The following is a 16,822-nucleotide window of genomic DNA, read 5'->3' as shown; positions in this document are numbered from 1 at the left end:
AATTTATTTCAATTTTATAGATGTAGGTACTAAGATTCAAAAGGGTTAAATAACTTTCCTCATATCTGGAGGAAATCAGTAATTGCAAAACTGGATTTCAAACTCAGGTCTATGTGACCCTTCCATTGTATCTCCTGAGAGGAAAAAAAGGCACACATATCAAATTTGTGGTAACATAAAGCTGGGGAGCTATGTTAAAATCCTGAATGATGGAGTCAAGAGCAGGAAAGTATGGGACCATGGATCAGAAGAAACACTGAAATTTTCTTGAAATTAACATTAAAATTTAAAAGAAACATTCAAAGAATTGATTGAACATATACAAAATGGCAAATCATGTTTTTTCAGTAATAAATGTCATGAAGTTTGAAGGTGAGCTCTATTAGTCGATAGTATGGTGATAAAAATGAATGTAATCTTAAACTCTATTATGGAAATACTGAAAAGGCAAAGGAAGAGAATCACGCTCTTATCATCATATGTTAGAGGACACTGAGAGTAGTGTTTTCCATATTAATCCAGGGCACCACATTCTAAAGAACATGTTGACAAACTGGCAAATATTGTGCCATATGGACATTTAGAAGACCAAGTGCTTTCCCTTTCTTATAATTTGTAAATATTTGTTTTGTTTGTATGCCATTATTGTACATTATAGTCTTTCTATGATAGCTTTATAAAAAGTCCCAGAAACAATAGTTCAGTAAGAAATGGAATGTTCTAGTCTAATAAGTGTAGCTGTATGAGAAAAGTAGTTTTAAATGATACTTGGTTTCTAAATTATATTTTTATATCTGGAAAATATCTATGTTATAAAAGCTGATAGGTTTTTAGTGATACTTCAAAAGTGCTTCTATTAACACTTTCTATGTATTTTTATACCTAAACATGTTATTGCTGCTATAATGTGTATTTTCCAAAAATGTGTAATTTCCATATTTTTATTGTGCTTTTACAAATGCTTTTCTTTGATGTTCATAAATGCTGAAAAGGCTCCCTTAAGGAGAAGAATCTTAAATGTAAATAAACTTTTTAGTCAGTTCACAATAAACAAACTGAGACATTATTTAAGGTACATATTTTGTGCTTGAACCCTGTCAGCATCTTATTTACATAGCAAATAAATACCTCAACTGTCATGTTACATTCCAGTGTTTTTTCAATAGATATTTGTAACAAAGAAAATTTTATATATATATATATATATATATATATATATATATATATATATGTATGTGTGTGTATATATGTATATATATGTATATGTTCATATATATACATATTTTAAAAAACTGCCAAGAGAGACATTGATGGAACATTATGCCTAATAACAGATTGAATATGATTAAACCTAATAAGTGTCTTTTTGCTCTATGTCTCGGAGACAAGATTATAGGAGCCTTATTCAGAACTTTTAAATATAGGAAATGCAACATTGAATCAAGTGAAGAATGCTTGGTCAGATTATCTTTTTGAAAAAGAAAGGTTATTTGTCCCAGTGTCCCTAATAGAGAATCTTTGTCCAAGTCTTTCCTTAAAAAGGTTGACCTCCACTTAATCTATAAAAAAACATAGACACATCCTTAGATGATTGACCAGCTTATTAAAACCTGGGTTCTATAATGAAAAGATCAAGCTTAAGATAAAATGTAACCACTTTAAATCACATTTACATTTATAATTTTCTAGCAAATGTTCAATTTCGCCTCAGCAATATTTCTTGAAGCATTTTCCAGAAGCTGATATCAATGGCTGGTCTTTGGAAACACTCTCAGAACCTAGGCAGACTCCATGAAGTTTACAATCACTTCAAGGAGTCTGCCTAAGCTTTGATATTACATGTGTTTGTTGTGTACCTTTTATCATTAAAAGTGGAGAAAGTGATTATCTGTAATTTCTGAGATATATGTAGAATATTATACAACTAGCCAGTTAATGAACAAGGATGATAAAAGCCAATAAAACAGAATATCTTTAAGTGTCTGGCAAATATCCTCCAAATCAAAGCAAAGATTATAGTTTAGTGGCAGTGTTCATTTTTTCGTTTGACTTTAAGACTCAGTTGTGCAAGGAAATATTAATATTTATAGATTCACATTTTCTCTTTATTATACTATAGCAACTGGATGCAAAAAATACACAGTAGCTATTGTATCAATAAAAGAAAAAAATTCCCAATTTTTTATGAGTTTCTAATTTAATCAATTTGGATAGATTGAATAAAATGCTTTCTAATCTATAAAAACATACATTTTTGAGTCTCTCCATAAATTTACCTGAAGTACTTTTCATATATTCACAGTAAGCACCTTCATCTTTGCTGTTTGTCAAAAAATAGAGAGGATCCGACAAGCTCAGGGTATTCTGAACAACCAATGTCTTTACGATGCACTAAGGTGTCCTGAAATGCTTTGATAGGACACATGGTTTTAGCACAACTGTCCAGTCCCTTATAGTAATAGTTAGCAAAGTTTGTTCTCCATTTGGGTGCATATACAAGAGCATCCTTTCGGGCACTTTTAGTTTTATTCCACAGAATGAAAATGAGACTTATGAAAGAATTATACTAGCTGTTTCAAGATAGCATGACTTATTATCTCAGACTCATGTAGAGGCGAACAGAAAGCATAATTTATGTGAGGAGCAATCTCCACATAAGGGAAAGAGCACTGTGGATATCAGAACATCCGATCTCTCGCTTTGGCTTTACTATGAACTAGCTGTGAATACAGAAAAGTTAACTGATTTCTTGGTTTCCTACTTTTCTCTTTTATAAGATGCCCATTTAAACTCTAAAAAAAGTATATGATAGATTACAACGATTTCAACTGTATGAATTTTAATACAAAACATATAAAATCAATTTCAAAAATTTTCTGCATACACTGAAAATGTAAGAATGAACTAACTATAGGCCTTCTCTAATTTCTTCTATTAAATGTAGGTACCCAATATAACTTGAAAATATCGAGCATAACTACTCTTTTTTGCAAAAGGGAAACTAGAAAAGACTGCTTCCCACAGAAAATTTATTAACAATAGGTGCTCAATTGTTTTTATACAATGAACAATGCCCCTTTTTATATAAATAATCATGGGAGAAATATTTTTAAGCCATTTCTTTTCTTTCCATAACCTCACCTACACATAAAATTTTGCTGTAAAGACATCACTTCTATGAGGAGGTATTCATTGTAGATGCCTGGAAGTCTATGAAAATCTATGTTTACAAGAAAAAAAATTATCATTCTAACCAACTGCATATTCACACAGATGCTTAGTAAGAGCTATCTGATGACATAATGAATTATCAATTCTTGAGGAAGTGCATACAGTTGGCCACTATTTTTTAAGACTCACCATCCAGCAAACTAAATTTTCTCTTTTTGAATCCTTCATGTCACCTTTTTGACATTTAGTTGAAATTTTGGAACAAACACGATAACATTAAAAATATAAATGAAATTCACAACGGACTGATACTCAGCTTCAGAAGTTAAAATAAACTCAAGTGTGTATTAGAGTAAAATTATGTTGACAATATGCAAATCAAAACTGCAAAAATGCTTAGGCTTTTCTTTTAAAATGTCTCATCCATTGCCTTCCCTCCAAAGGACAAAAGTAGCAAAAGAGGAAGGTAGCAAAAAAGGAAACAGGAAAGCCTGTTTTAGGAACTGGACATCTTGGTTTAATTGGCTAAAAAGTCCAAATGCTAATACTCCTAATAATCAGCCATTCCTTTTGTGCCTTGGTAACATATATCCTTATACAATGTATATCAAATGGAATTTTTTGATTCACCTCTGACATTTCAAAGTTTCCATTTTTGAATTCCCCTAGTCTTAAGTAAGTAACACATTGTCTACTTTGTTTGAAATCTATAACGTTTTCCCCAACATCTAGGGCTCCATGATGCAAAATGTCATTTTGCCGATCTTCTGTTCCAGTACTCACTTTAATTTTTTTAATTAAAATTGGATTTTCAAATATAATCACAAAGACGTCTCCTGCTGAAGGTGGTTTTCCCCAAAAGTACTCATCGACACTACTATAAGCCTTGCTTGCTTCATAATTTTCAAAAACATTCATGTTGGTATACAGATTTGCAGGAGGGTTATCGGGGATGTCAAATGACTCTTCTTCAAAATCATCATCCTTCAGCTTATTCTCAGTCCCTTTATATGATGAATAATAACCCATGTGCTGAAAGAGAGATGGTTTAAAACGGATCACATTTTTCTGAGCTAAAAGACCCCGAAAATGAGTCAGTAGCCAATCACAAGGCATTTCTTGATAAAACATTAATAAAAAGTGTGCCAAACGTGGGAGATCATGAGAATGATAAAGTTTTCCAATGTAGCCAAGCTTAGAGAACTCAAGAGTTACCCAGTAGGTTCCTTCAAGGGATGTAATGACTTTCTTGATGGCAGTTAAGAAATTTTTTGAACATCGAACATCATCTTCAAGCATTACATAATAGTCTGATGTATTGGCACAAAAATTAAGCAGAAAAGCATAATCTACATTTTGCTTGGAACGAAATCTGACTCTGTCTTCTGGATCATTGTAATTTCTTTTAAGGCCATCCAGGATTGGGTAATATTCCTCTGGAGCATGTATAACTACTAATCTTCCTGCAATAATATGGTGGGCAAATTTCTGTGTAATATCCTGGACTATGACCTCGCGCCAGGATGAATTAAAGTCTGCTAGATGAACCACCACTGAAATTTCCTTCAGCTCTTCGTAGCTGGACTGCTCAAAAATTGACTTGATTGTCTCAAGTAAATAGTTTCCTTTTTTTCGTTTCACTGACGACAGTCCAATGGTAAGAAACCCTGAACAAAAGAATTCAGAAGGAAGACAAATTAAATGTGAAATAGGCTTTGAATAACAGAGACAAAACTCTTTTCCCCTTAGGCCTGCTACTGTATTAGGTAAATCTAGTAAATGATATGTATAGCATATTTTGTGATTAAAGTATTATGCTAAACATATAAAGCCTATAGTACTTAATACATAATTGATTTTTCTATGAAAAAAAAATGTCTCTTAAGCACAATGACATATGAGCGTTATTGCTGTAAACATTTGTTTATGAAATAAAAATATGATTTAAGGTGTTTTACAGCTTAATGCTCTCATATATGCCCACTAAAGAAGATAGATGTTTGGATAATATCCACACTATTAAAAAATGCAAAAGGAGAAGGGAATTCACACTTAAGGATGACAAACTGGTCTCAAATGATAAAAAAGAAAATTAAGCCTAACTTATTCTTTTACACATCTTTACATTTTTCATAGAAAACATGGAACATTTTCATTTGTCTTTGATCACTGTCAGTATTTTGCACCAGAAAAATTAATAATTGGACTTCACAAGTTTATTTTGAAATTTACCTAGTATTTTAATTAGAATGCCAACAAAATTATAACTACTTTTTTAAAAACTGAATTGTTACTCAAATGTGTTGTACATTGTTCCAACACATGAATATCCCCGTTTTCCTTATTTTGAAACACAGTTTTACAGCAATTTTGTCTGGGGAAATTTTTATTCAGACACCTAAAATCTAAAATTAGAAACTGGATATTTGTAGAAAATAAAGTAAAAGCTTGTGAAATGGCAGTTTAGTTCTAATAAGTATGGATGTCTTTTTATTGAAATATTTTCACTTTTTAAACCTCTGATTCTCACCATGATTCAGAACTGAATAAAATTTCATAACCACTTTTTGGAAAATAGGAAAATGTTTATATTCACCAAAATCACTGTTTTTTTAAGTTTATTTATTTTTGAGAGAGAGAGAGAGAGAGAGAGAGAGAGAGAGAGAGAATGAGTGGGGGAGGGGCACAGAGAGAGGAGAGAACAAATCCCAAGCAGTCTCCTAGCTCTGTGCCAAGCCTGATGTGGGACTCAATCTACTAACCTGAGCTAAAAGCAGGAGTCCAACGCTTAACTGACAAGCCACGCAGGTGCCCTGAGGTCACTGTTTTAATACAGACACCTGCTTCTTGTGACTTATACAATACTGAAAGAACCCTGTCCAAGAAAAATCTTTCTCACTAGTCTGTCAGAGAGGTATACAAGGACACATTTTGTTTAAATACCTGGATTTGCCACACTAACTTCTTTTGAAAAATGAGTATGTTCTCTGGTACCATTAAACTCAAGATACCAGCCTTTACTAATAGCTTTTACAATAGTCAATGGTATCAGGTTACTTTCCACATAAAAGGCAGGAGTCTATGAACTGTACCCTTGAAATTATCTTGAAAATTTACCCTATGCAATCATCTTGAAAATCCTAATAGTCTTTTGGGATAGCTTTGCACCTATCATCATTCCTACTTTATAGATGAGGAAACTAAATCACAGGGAGATGTGCTAATTGTGCAAAGTGTTAACACTTCGTGAGACGTAGGGTGCCAAGATCCCAAATGTGCTGCTTGTACCCTCTGTTTGTATCGCCTCTTTGTATAAAGCAGCAGCATATGTGCCAACACACATTAGTAAACTGAGGATGGAGAGGGAGAATTAGTAATGTTTGCACAAAGGTAGTGTAACAGATGGAGATAAAAATAAACAGTGGCAAACTTATGCAATTAGAAGAAAGCTTAAGAGCAATCAACATTTGGAATGAAGGAATGAACGGAAGATCGACCTAAAGAAACCTGCATTAAGTTACAAATTTTCTCAACCTGGTGATCACAGACTCACGTGTACAAACATTTCTTAATGGGGAACTCGATTTCTATGGTCTCCACAAGATCTGTTAAGAAATTCATGATATCACTTGTTTACTTGATTCCACGAGTCATGTTTTTCAGAGACATTTTTAAAGCAGTTTGAATCCTACAATTGATGTCATCTTACAATTAAAATGATAATGTGTATTTTCTTGGTGGCACATTAATTAGATCATTATACTCTGTAGAGTCTACAGCATCTTGAAATCCATGAAGTGTGTGTAGTATGTTACTTCTCAGATCCAAACTGCCTGTAGTGAGTTGAATAGTTTTTCTATTCAACCTCAGAATGTGACCTTACTAAAAATTGAGTTTTTGCCGATGTAATTAGTGAAAGATCTTAAGATAAATTATATCAGATTGAGAGTGGGTTCTAAATTCAATGACAGGTGTCCTTGAAGAAGAAGAGAGGACACAGAGAGACACAGAGCAAGAGAAGTTCATGTGGAGATGGGGGCTGGGATTACAGTTAGGTCCCTACAAGCCAAAGAACACCAAGAGTGACCAGAAGTTGAAAGAGGCAAGACAAGATTCTCCCCTTAACTTTCAGAGGGAGAGTGACTCTGCCAGCACCTTGATTTTGAACATTTGGTCTCCAGAAACACGAGAGAATAAATTTTTGTCGTTTTACACTACCTCGCTTGTGGTAATTTGGTATAGCACCTTGGGAAACTAAAACAATGACTTTCACTTTTTCAAAAGTGGTGGCAAGTCATAAAAACCAAAGCATTAGAGTTGCAAAATATATCAATATTGGGAATAGTTGTTTTTAAAATATACCTTTACAATTTTAAATAAAATTATTTTTCTCAGTCTTTCTACATGGTTCTAAAATAAATTGTTTGAAAGTTTATATTACAATTAGGCATGTTAAAAAGTTTCTTTTTTTATTATTATTCATGGATGGGATCAGTGAGTAACTGCAATTTGTGAAGAAACATTGAAATGTTTCCCAAAGAATGAATTATATTAGTAAATAAAGCCCATAAAATTTTATTGCTCTACAAATGAAGCCGGTTGTCATTATTTTAAAACAAGAATATTTTAAGGGGCGCCTGGGTGGCGCAGTCGGTCAAGCGTCCGACTTCAGCCAGGTCACGATCTCGCGGTCCGGGAGTTCGAGCCCCGCGTCAGGCTCTGGGCTGATGGCTCAGAGCCTGGAGCCTGTTTCCGATTCTGTGTCTCCCTCTCTCTCTGCCCCTCCCCCTTTCATGCTCTGTCTCTCTCTGTCCCAAAAATAAATAAACGTTGAAAAAAAAATAAAACAAGAATATTTTATGTTCTATATTCTTGATTTAAAAGTGTAGGGATCATGGGCACCTACGTGGCTCAGTCGGTTAAGCCACCGATTTCAGCTCAGGTCATGATCTCCTGGTTGGGTTCAAGCCCCGCTTTGGGCTCTGCGCTGACAACTCAGAGCCTGGAGCCTGCTTCGGATTCTGTATCTCCCTCTCTCTCTGCTCCTCCCCCGCTCACTCTCTGTCTCTTTTTCCATCAAAAATAGATAAACATTAAAAAAAATTAAAAGTGTAGGGATACTTACGCTTTCTTTGTAAAGGTGTGGCAGCTAAGTAGCGATATGTGACATTGATGGCTCCTGAGAAATTCGATAAATCTTTGAAAGTATGCACATAGCGTTCTGAATTCAGCTGATGTGTGGATGTTTCCCTTATAAGCTGTTTGTCTCCTTCCTGAATGCCAAGAAGGAGGAAGAGAAAATAAATATAATAGATGGTCATGGATTGAAGTTTCTCCTTAGGCAATGAATATATGGGGCTGATATATAACATGGTTATTATATAAATCTCAACTACTGGTACCACAAGCTGTAGATCATTATCTCTTACCTGAATTCTTACCTAAAGTCTCTGTTCCAGGCTCTCCTACTCTATTGCACTCTTTATATTCCTCTTCCATTTGCTTTTCTACAGCATACATTAATAATGGCATTTACTTGGCCAAAAAAAAAAAAAAATCTCCACATGAAAATTACAACTGCCTTTATGTTCAAATTCAAATTCATCACAATAATTCAATGGTCTTAAAAATTCATAATCATCTACTTTATAGTTTCATGTAAAACTAATTCTTACTAACCTTCCCATATTTGAGTCATATTAAGCTGTTTCTTCTTCTTCAAGCATTGTTAAATAATATCACACAATATTTCTGTGTAATTCTTTCTGGATAATTTATTAATCAAGAAGTTTTAGTCAGTTACTTATATGGCCACTATAATCAAAGACTGTTAAGAATAGATAGCCATGGTCCTTGTGACATTGTGATGTTTTTTTCAAATGTCTTCAAGATATCTTAATTAAGGTAACTTTGTACCAAGTCAAGGAAATCTCTTCAGACCTTGCATTAGTTTTTCTCACGATACATTTGCTCATTATGTGTGTGTGTGTGTGTGTCTGTGTGTGTGTGTGTGTGTGTGATATTCTGTTGCAGGTGAAGTCTAATCCTTTTATATTTAAGATGCCGATTATGTATTTGGTAATGGACTTATGTCATTCAATCTCTGGGCAAGTTTATTTAAAAAATATATATTCATATTTAGTTTAAAATATACCCCATTAACCATTAATTGGTCCTCTTTTCTCCCTTCTTCAGTATAAGTTCAATAGTAGATTTTGATTAGCTAGTCACCATTTGGTCAAGTCTTTACTGATTATACATTATTAGCAAAATATCGACTTTTTTGATCTTTGTACATGGCTTACTACCATGGGTAGAATATATTCAAAGATAACCAATTTAGAAAGAATTTTGTTGTTTCTGGCAAGTTCCTACTGTACTGTGTGGTGTTATATAGATCTATTTCTATTATTCCATATAGAATGGCAAGTCAAGCCTGAGAAAGCCATTAAGAAAATAGAGAAAGTGAATGCATTAAAAACAAATTTGGTGCTCATATTATCTGTCTGTGCTCAATAAAACTTTAATTAAACCCTTGCTATAAAAAATTAGAAAGGATTCTAATATAGTTTTTACCTCATTTGGAACATTCACCAGTTTACATCAAGTCAAATGTGAATAGAGAAAGTGACTGACTCAAAATTTAAAATCAATGGCCAGACTGGAATTTCTTAGAATAAACATTGAGAATAGCAGGCCATGACTGGGAAGAGCTTCCAATCTGATCGTTGCCAATTCAAGATCTATTCTAAATATCCTTTCTGTATATTCAATTATGTTTATAAACCTATACTTGGTCTTTAATACTGTATTTTTATATTTTATATTGCCTTGATAATTGCAAAAAAAAAAGTTAGTCCTTTAAAATATTTATATTTGCCATCTATAAGTTATACCTTGAATTCTATATTGCTTATAAATATACTAATTGAATATCTACTTAATCCTGATTATTTCAATTTCATTACGAATAAATATGTTTATGTTTGTCTTTCTGAAAACCTATATAACATTATTAAAGTTTTAAAATCCACAAATTTAGGATTGCCAAAATGTAACTAAGGACTCAGTTCAGCATCAGCTACTTTAATAGTAATGAAATAGTGCCCATTATCAATAGAGTCTAGAAGAAATGTCTATAAAAATCACAGCTATCACACCACTGAATTCATTTTACCATTCTGTTCTTATGTGATGTTACATTCTAAAGGCAGTGCAGGATATTGAATATTTCTTTAAGAATTCTATCTTGAATGTGTAAAAATCCAGACCTTTTCTGTGTTAAGATAGAGTACATTCATCCTGATTGAAGGACATAACAGAATATAAAATGAAATGGAACTTATATGAAAGCACTTTATTAAATTCTCAGGAACAAGCTTCTTTACACTTTTCAGCATAAATAAATAATGCAACTTTCACCTGAGTCAGCCTTGTTGGCTGCTTTCCAGAGGCATCTACCTGAACAGCTAGGCTTTCCCTGGATACCTTCTTTCTGTAGCTACTATACTGTGGTGTATTTCTCAGTAATAAGACAAAGCTTTATGACAATCATTTTCTGGATAGGAATGCAATTCAATGGACTAGCTACAGACTAAGTATATACCCTAGTGGCTACTTTGAAGATGCTCACAGCCCAGAGGCTAAGTTGATTGGGCGTGCAGCGTCTCTTCTACTTAGTTTGCCTTGGAATAGCATTTGTCTCTTACACTGAGCTTGGCTTCCTTTCCCAATGAAAGGGACATATGTCCCGAATATGTAAGCAATACATTAAACTGTTATATGCCCAGTATTTCAGGATACAAATGGATTTTCTAGCAAAAACACAGCAGAATACAATGTACTAAGTAACTCCAGAGATCTTTTACTTGCAATTGTTTATCTGTTTTCTGAATTGTGACTATTATTTCCCCCTGAAATAAGGGAGGCAGGAAAAAAAGATCTACTACTGTCTATGTTTAGAAAATTGTACACATTGTGGCATTCTAAAATAAAAAAAATAAATTGGATGATTTTATGAAAACTGAAATAAACACAGATAAAAAGGTCAAAGGGAGAAGTGTTAAGAAGAAACTACGTGTATACTAGTAGGTGGCTGGCTTTCCATGGATATTAAACACTTTTAGAAAAACAATATTAATGTAATTTTATATTCATTATTTAAAGAATGTTTAAATCTTTTTTTTTTTAATTTATTTTTCAACGTTTTTATTTATTTTTGGGACAGAGAGAGACAGAGCATGAACGGGGGAGGGGCAGAGAGAGAGGGAGACACAGAATCGGAAACAGGCTCCAGGCTCAGAGCCATCAGCCCAGAGCCCGACGCGGGGCTCGAACTCACGGACCGCGAGATCGTGACCTGGCCGAAGTCGGACGCTTAACCGACTGCGCCACCCAGGCGCCCCAAGAATGTTTAAATCTTTATGCATATTAGCTTTGGGATAAAAATTAGCTCCAAATGCAGTTTAGGTAAAAAATCATCTAGTAAATAGTGAGAAATTAAACTAATAAAAATACTGTCATTAAATTTTCAGTAAGGTTATGCTTATATTTAACAATCATTTTAATTCACTCTTTCCACTTTAATATAAGTATTTAAAAACAATATTTTTTTAATTTGAGAGAGAGAGAGAGGGAGAGCATGAGCAGGGGAGAGGGGCAGAGGGAGAGACAATCTTAAACAAGCTGCATGCTTAGCATGGAGCCGGACTCAGGGCTGTATCCCTTGACCCTGGGATCGTGACCTGAGCTAAAGAAAAGAGTTGGATGCTCAACTGACTGAGCTACCCAGATACCTTCAAATAATTTCAATTTTAAAGCTAAGGAGCAATCCCTTCTCTATACTTGGGCTGATTTGTGAATTTGACTAGATATATGCCTAATATAGCCAGAGAAAATTTCATCAAGAAAGTACTCTTTAGTAAGAGCTACTTCATTAAATCATACCTTTTTACATTAGATGGCTGGGACTGAAGTGTAGATAGAAATGTGTAAAAGAGCATTAGTATTTGATCTTCTTATAGATATATACTCTACTAGTTCTTACACATTTTATAATGAATTTGAAGAGCTTTTAAATCAACAAGATAGAAGGATGCTTGCTGCATACAATGGTCTTTTGTCTGTTTCAAATGAGACACTGGAATTGAGTTTGAAAGTGTCTCATAAATGCAGCAAATCATTAAATGCAATAGGTATCCTGTTAATACTATGTGTTTCCTTTACAAGATGTGATTTACTGCTACCAGTAGACACAGATGTAAGAAATAATTTTTTATTACAAAATTAAATCACTTATCAAAAGCTCTTCTAGTTAATTTATGATCTTTAATTTAATCGAGAAAAAAAATAGCTGGATCACATGGGTCTTGCTATATTGTCTTTAAGTCTTATAAACCTAATAATCAGGTTTAAAGAAAAATCAAAATGCATATCATTAGTAAGTTTCTCCAATTTGCTATGTTTACCTAAATCATCCCTAGTCAAATTCTATGAATCTGAGGTGATTTCAGCCTTTGTGAATTGTCTGTGGATAATAGAATGAAGGGTCCACAAGATCAAGACCTATACATGAATGTAAAAGGCATAGGCAGGACCAAAATCTAGGAATCTGGCAGAATTTCATCATCAAACAATGCTAAAGGAAGTAAAATGCTTTACACAAAACTTCCAAAGAATATCTGTACCAACTAAGATCAAATGGTTAGGTTATAGGACATAGAATAGTATATGACAAATCATGGGTAGTTAAAAAATCATGTTCAATTAATAAAACATTTTACTGGGAAATGCTTTTTGTGGTTATTGTCAGATTTTCTCTTGATAAGATATTAACTGAAACTGTCAGCATGCTTGCATAATGGAAAGTACTTTTTAGTCCTCTGTATGTCCAAAGATTTTGATTTTCTGAAATATGTGAACAGGAATAATAGTGTAAAGATTAGGACTTTTCGAGATAACTTAAGCTCAATTCAGAATGAAAGTGAATAAGCAATAATTACCGTGTTATTCTCATCAGACATGAAATGATGTGATACTTATAACAATAACAAGTAATAGAACTTATAACAATAATAAGTAATAGAACAAATTGAGTTCTCAGAATTAACCAGAGTAAGTCCTTTGTCCATTTCTAGAATTTAATTAAAAGTTAATTTATATGCTATATTCTAATTTATCTTTTTTTAAACTACTGAATACTTTTCACATCATTGTTTCTAGTTCTTAAAGTTCTATGTTATTTTTCAGTGAATTTAAATATACAACATGGTGGCCATTTATGCCTATTCAAAATCAAATGAAGTGTCATATATGATAACAAAATAGCATAATTAGTATCATTAGTTAAAATGTAGAATTTTGAAAATTTTGATAAGAAAATTGATAAAGGACTCATATCTTTAAGCAATTTTTAAAAATCTATATTTTTAAACTAAATCTCAAAATGGTTATATATACTATTAATTCAGTATGGTGATGATAGCTAATTTATTTATACAATATACATATTTGAACTACTATATACAGAATTAAAGAAAACATTGTGACATAAATCAAAATAATTATAATGCTGGTAATATATAATTAATACAAAAATTAGCTTGATAGAAAACATAAATGTCATAGTTTTGCTCAAACTAAGGTTATGCCAGCAGCCTAGGATTGAAGTTATGTTACAATTGGACTAAATCTAGTTTGACTTCAGCTTTATGTGTAACAACAAAAATAAAAAAACCTCCAAAACTTACCAGAACATAGCTGTCTTCAATGTACAAGTTCATAAAGAGAAGGAAAATGACAAGAACTCCCAAAAATGACACTGTGGAACGTTTTCGCAGGCATCTCATTTTATCCAGTATTTCAAAAATATGCTTCATTTGATAAAATTTAAGCATTCTATACTGTGGAGAAGAGGCACAGAATTATTGACAATGAAATTTGGATGTAAATATTTCTTCATCATAGATATCAAAAACCAGGCCTTAATAAAATGTCACCCTTCAAATGTTTGCACTGAAATTTTCCCATTTTCACACATACGACTTTCACAGATTGTTAATATCTTAGCATAAGGTCAACGCACTAGCTTATATTGTGGAGTGGTTTGCTTGTTTGTTTTCATGGATAGATTTTTAATATACCTAGAATTTATCTTTGTGTCTTTTATCATGTAATATAATAATTTAATTTCTTTATTTTTCATATGGAGAGCCAATGGTCTTCCACTTTCTGTGCACTGGTTGTAACTACTAGTTACATTACCAATCCTGACTTCAAGGGTGTGGAGAAGTGTAATCCCCCATGCACTGCGAAGTAAAGAAGAACGCTACTATTGTATACCATATTTATATCGAATCATCCATTCTTTTGATTTGTGATGCCACTTCTAGAATAAGGTCACTTTCTAATTTGCATTTCTAATTTGCATAGGTTGAAAATGTATTTACAGATCCATCATTTATAATTTTTTTTCCGATAAGGAAATACATAGCAATTTTGACCAAAACCTTCTAAGTGAAATTTTGTTATTCTGTAGATAAAACAGCATTATGTTTGTACAAGATTTTTTTAAACTGTTTTTTGATGTTTTTTTAAAATTATTATTATTTTTGAGAGAGAGAGAGAGAGAGAGAGAGAGGATGAGAGAGGGAGGGAGGGGCAGAGAGTGAGCTAGACACAGAATCTGAAGCAGGCTCCAGGCTCTGAGCTGTCAGCACAGAGCCGGGCAGGGGGCTCAAACCCACAAACTGTGAGATCATGACCTGAGTCAAAGTCAGACTCCCAACTGACTGGGCCACCCAGGTGCCCCTGTAAAAGATTTTTACCTGGATTTTGAAAATCGGCGAAAATACAAGGGATTGCAATCTAATCATACACCAAGAGACAAAATATTTTTAAATGTCAGACAAAATATTTTTAAATATGAAGACTTATCTATAGCATGAAATGCATGTATTCCCTCTAACTTAGCAGTTATACCTCTAAAAATCTTTTCAAAACAATTGTATTTGTGAGTAAATGTTTAGCTGGTATTACAATGGTATTACAAATGGTATTACAAGACAGTGATGTTTATAAAATGAGTTGGAAACGATCTTTTAAATGTTAACAACTGTTACCTTGGTATAGAAGAATTATCAAAAATTTTCAATCTTGTTTTTACTTTTTTTAATTTCTATACTTCCAAAGGTACATATATTCAGTAATATTTAAAAACTTACTTTTAATTTTCAAAATTCTCTATTGTCCGAAGGGAAAAAAAAAACCTGCATCTTATTTTGGAGGCACAGCATAAACACACCAATTTTTTTTCAAGAAAAAAATTTAAAAATGTTATACTTTATGGTGTGTTTTGGATATTCTGAATTTGAAGGTTATAACTTATGTAAATGCTAAGTCAAGAGGAAGTATATTCTAATTCTATTCCTTTGAGACAAAGGCAAAATATAAACAATGTGACCACAAGTTGAATCTGTAAAGTTCAAATGTAAACAATTATATATAAAAAATAAGAATATTTATTAAAATTTATTAAATACTAAATGCTGAACAATACAGTTTGCATGGGTAACTCACTGATATTTCATAACAATGCTAAGATTTTAAATTGCCATTAGTTTACAAATGAAAAAAAAAAAAAGAAGAAAAAACCCAGAGTTTTCTTGAGGTGTCTCCATAAGGGATGAGTCCATTTTTTAAAACTTAAAATTGACCAGAGTCTGCTCTATGAACCACTAATGGTGTATCATTTAGTAATTAGGTTTCATATGATATATAATTTTTTTATTTTTTTAATTAATTAATTAATTAGTTAGAGTACATACATGAGCAGGAAAGGGGCAGAGAGAGAGAGGAAGAGAGAGAAAACCCAAGCGCTCTCCATGCTGTCATACAAATGGCCAAATAGTACAGGAAAAGACACTCAACATTACTTACTGTAATGGAAATGTAAATAACAATCACAATGAGATATCACATCACATCTCTTTAAATGGTTATTATCAAAAGGCTAGATATAAGTATTGGCGAGGCTGTGGAGGAAAGAACCTTGTGCACTGTTGGTTGGATGCAAATTGTTGCTGCCACTATAGAAAAGAATGACATTTCCTCAAAAAGTTTAAAATAAAACTACCATATGATCCAGCAATTCCACTTCTGTGTATATATACGAAGGAAAGAAAATTACTATCTTGAAGAGATAATCTGCACCTCCATGTGGACTGCAATATTATTCACAATAGCCAAGATATGAAAAAAAACCCTAAATGTCTGTCAACAGATCAGTGAATAAAGGGAATGTGACATATACATATAGGTATGTGCATATATATACACATATACATATACATACATACATATTACATATATATGTATGTATACGTACATATATACATATATATGTAATATGTATATATGTATATGTATATATATATATATATATATATATATATATATATATGTTGGTATATTATTCAGCCATAAAAAAGAAAGAAATCTTGCCATTTATTACAACATGATTAGACCTTGAGGACATTATGCTAGGTGAAATGAGTCAGAGAAACAAAAATACTGTGTGGTTTCACACACAGAATGTGAAAAGGCAAATACACAGAAACAGGGGTTTAGAATAGTGGTTGCCAGGGGCCGGGTG

The 16,822-nt window shown here is 32.7% G+C and overlaps 1 protein-coding gene across 4 annotated transcripts in view; it reads right to left on the bottom strand.

The window, feature by feature from the left end:
• Positions 1-752: 752 nt before the first annotated feature.
• Positions 753-16,822, bottom strand: part of MGAT4C (MGAT4 family member C) — a 754,867-nt gene continuing 738,797 nt past the window's right edge. For all 4 annotated transcript variants that reach the window (XM_086712708.1, XM_086712707.1, XM_086712709.1 and 1 more), the window contains 3 exons: positions 13,920-14,072; positions 8,297-8,444; positions 753-4,838 (listed from right to left, as the gene is read on the bottom strand). In XM_086712708.1, the coding sequence (XP_086568834.1) occupies positions 3,697-4,838; positions 8,297-8,444; positions 13,920-14,066 (1,437 nt within the window). In that variant the 5' untranslated portion in view covers positions 14,067-14,072 and the 3' untranslated portion in view covers positions 753-3,696. The remainder of the gene's footprint in view (positions 4,839-8,296; positions 8,445-13,919; positions 14,073-16,822) is intronic.

This window comes from Puma concolor, chromosome B4 (genome assembly GCF_028749965.1).
Source record: "Puma concolor isolate L17-30 chromosome B4, mPumCon1.1.hap2, whole genome shotgun sequence".
Classification (NCBI taxonomy): Eukaryota; Metazoa; Chordata; class Mammalia; order Carnivora; family Felidae; genus Puma; species Puma concolor.
Note: the sequence above shows the minus strand (reverse complement) of the source record. Positions and strands in the feature narration are given on the sequence as shown.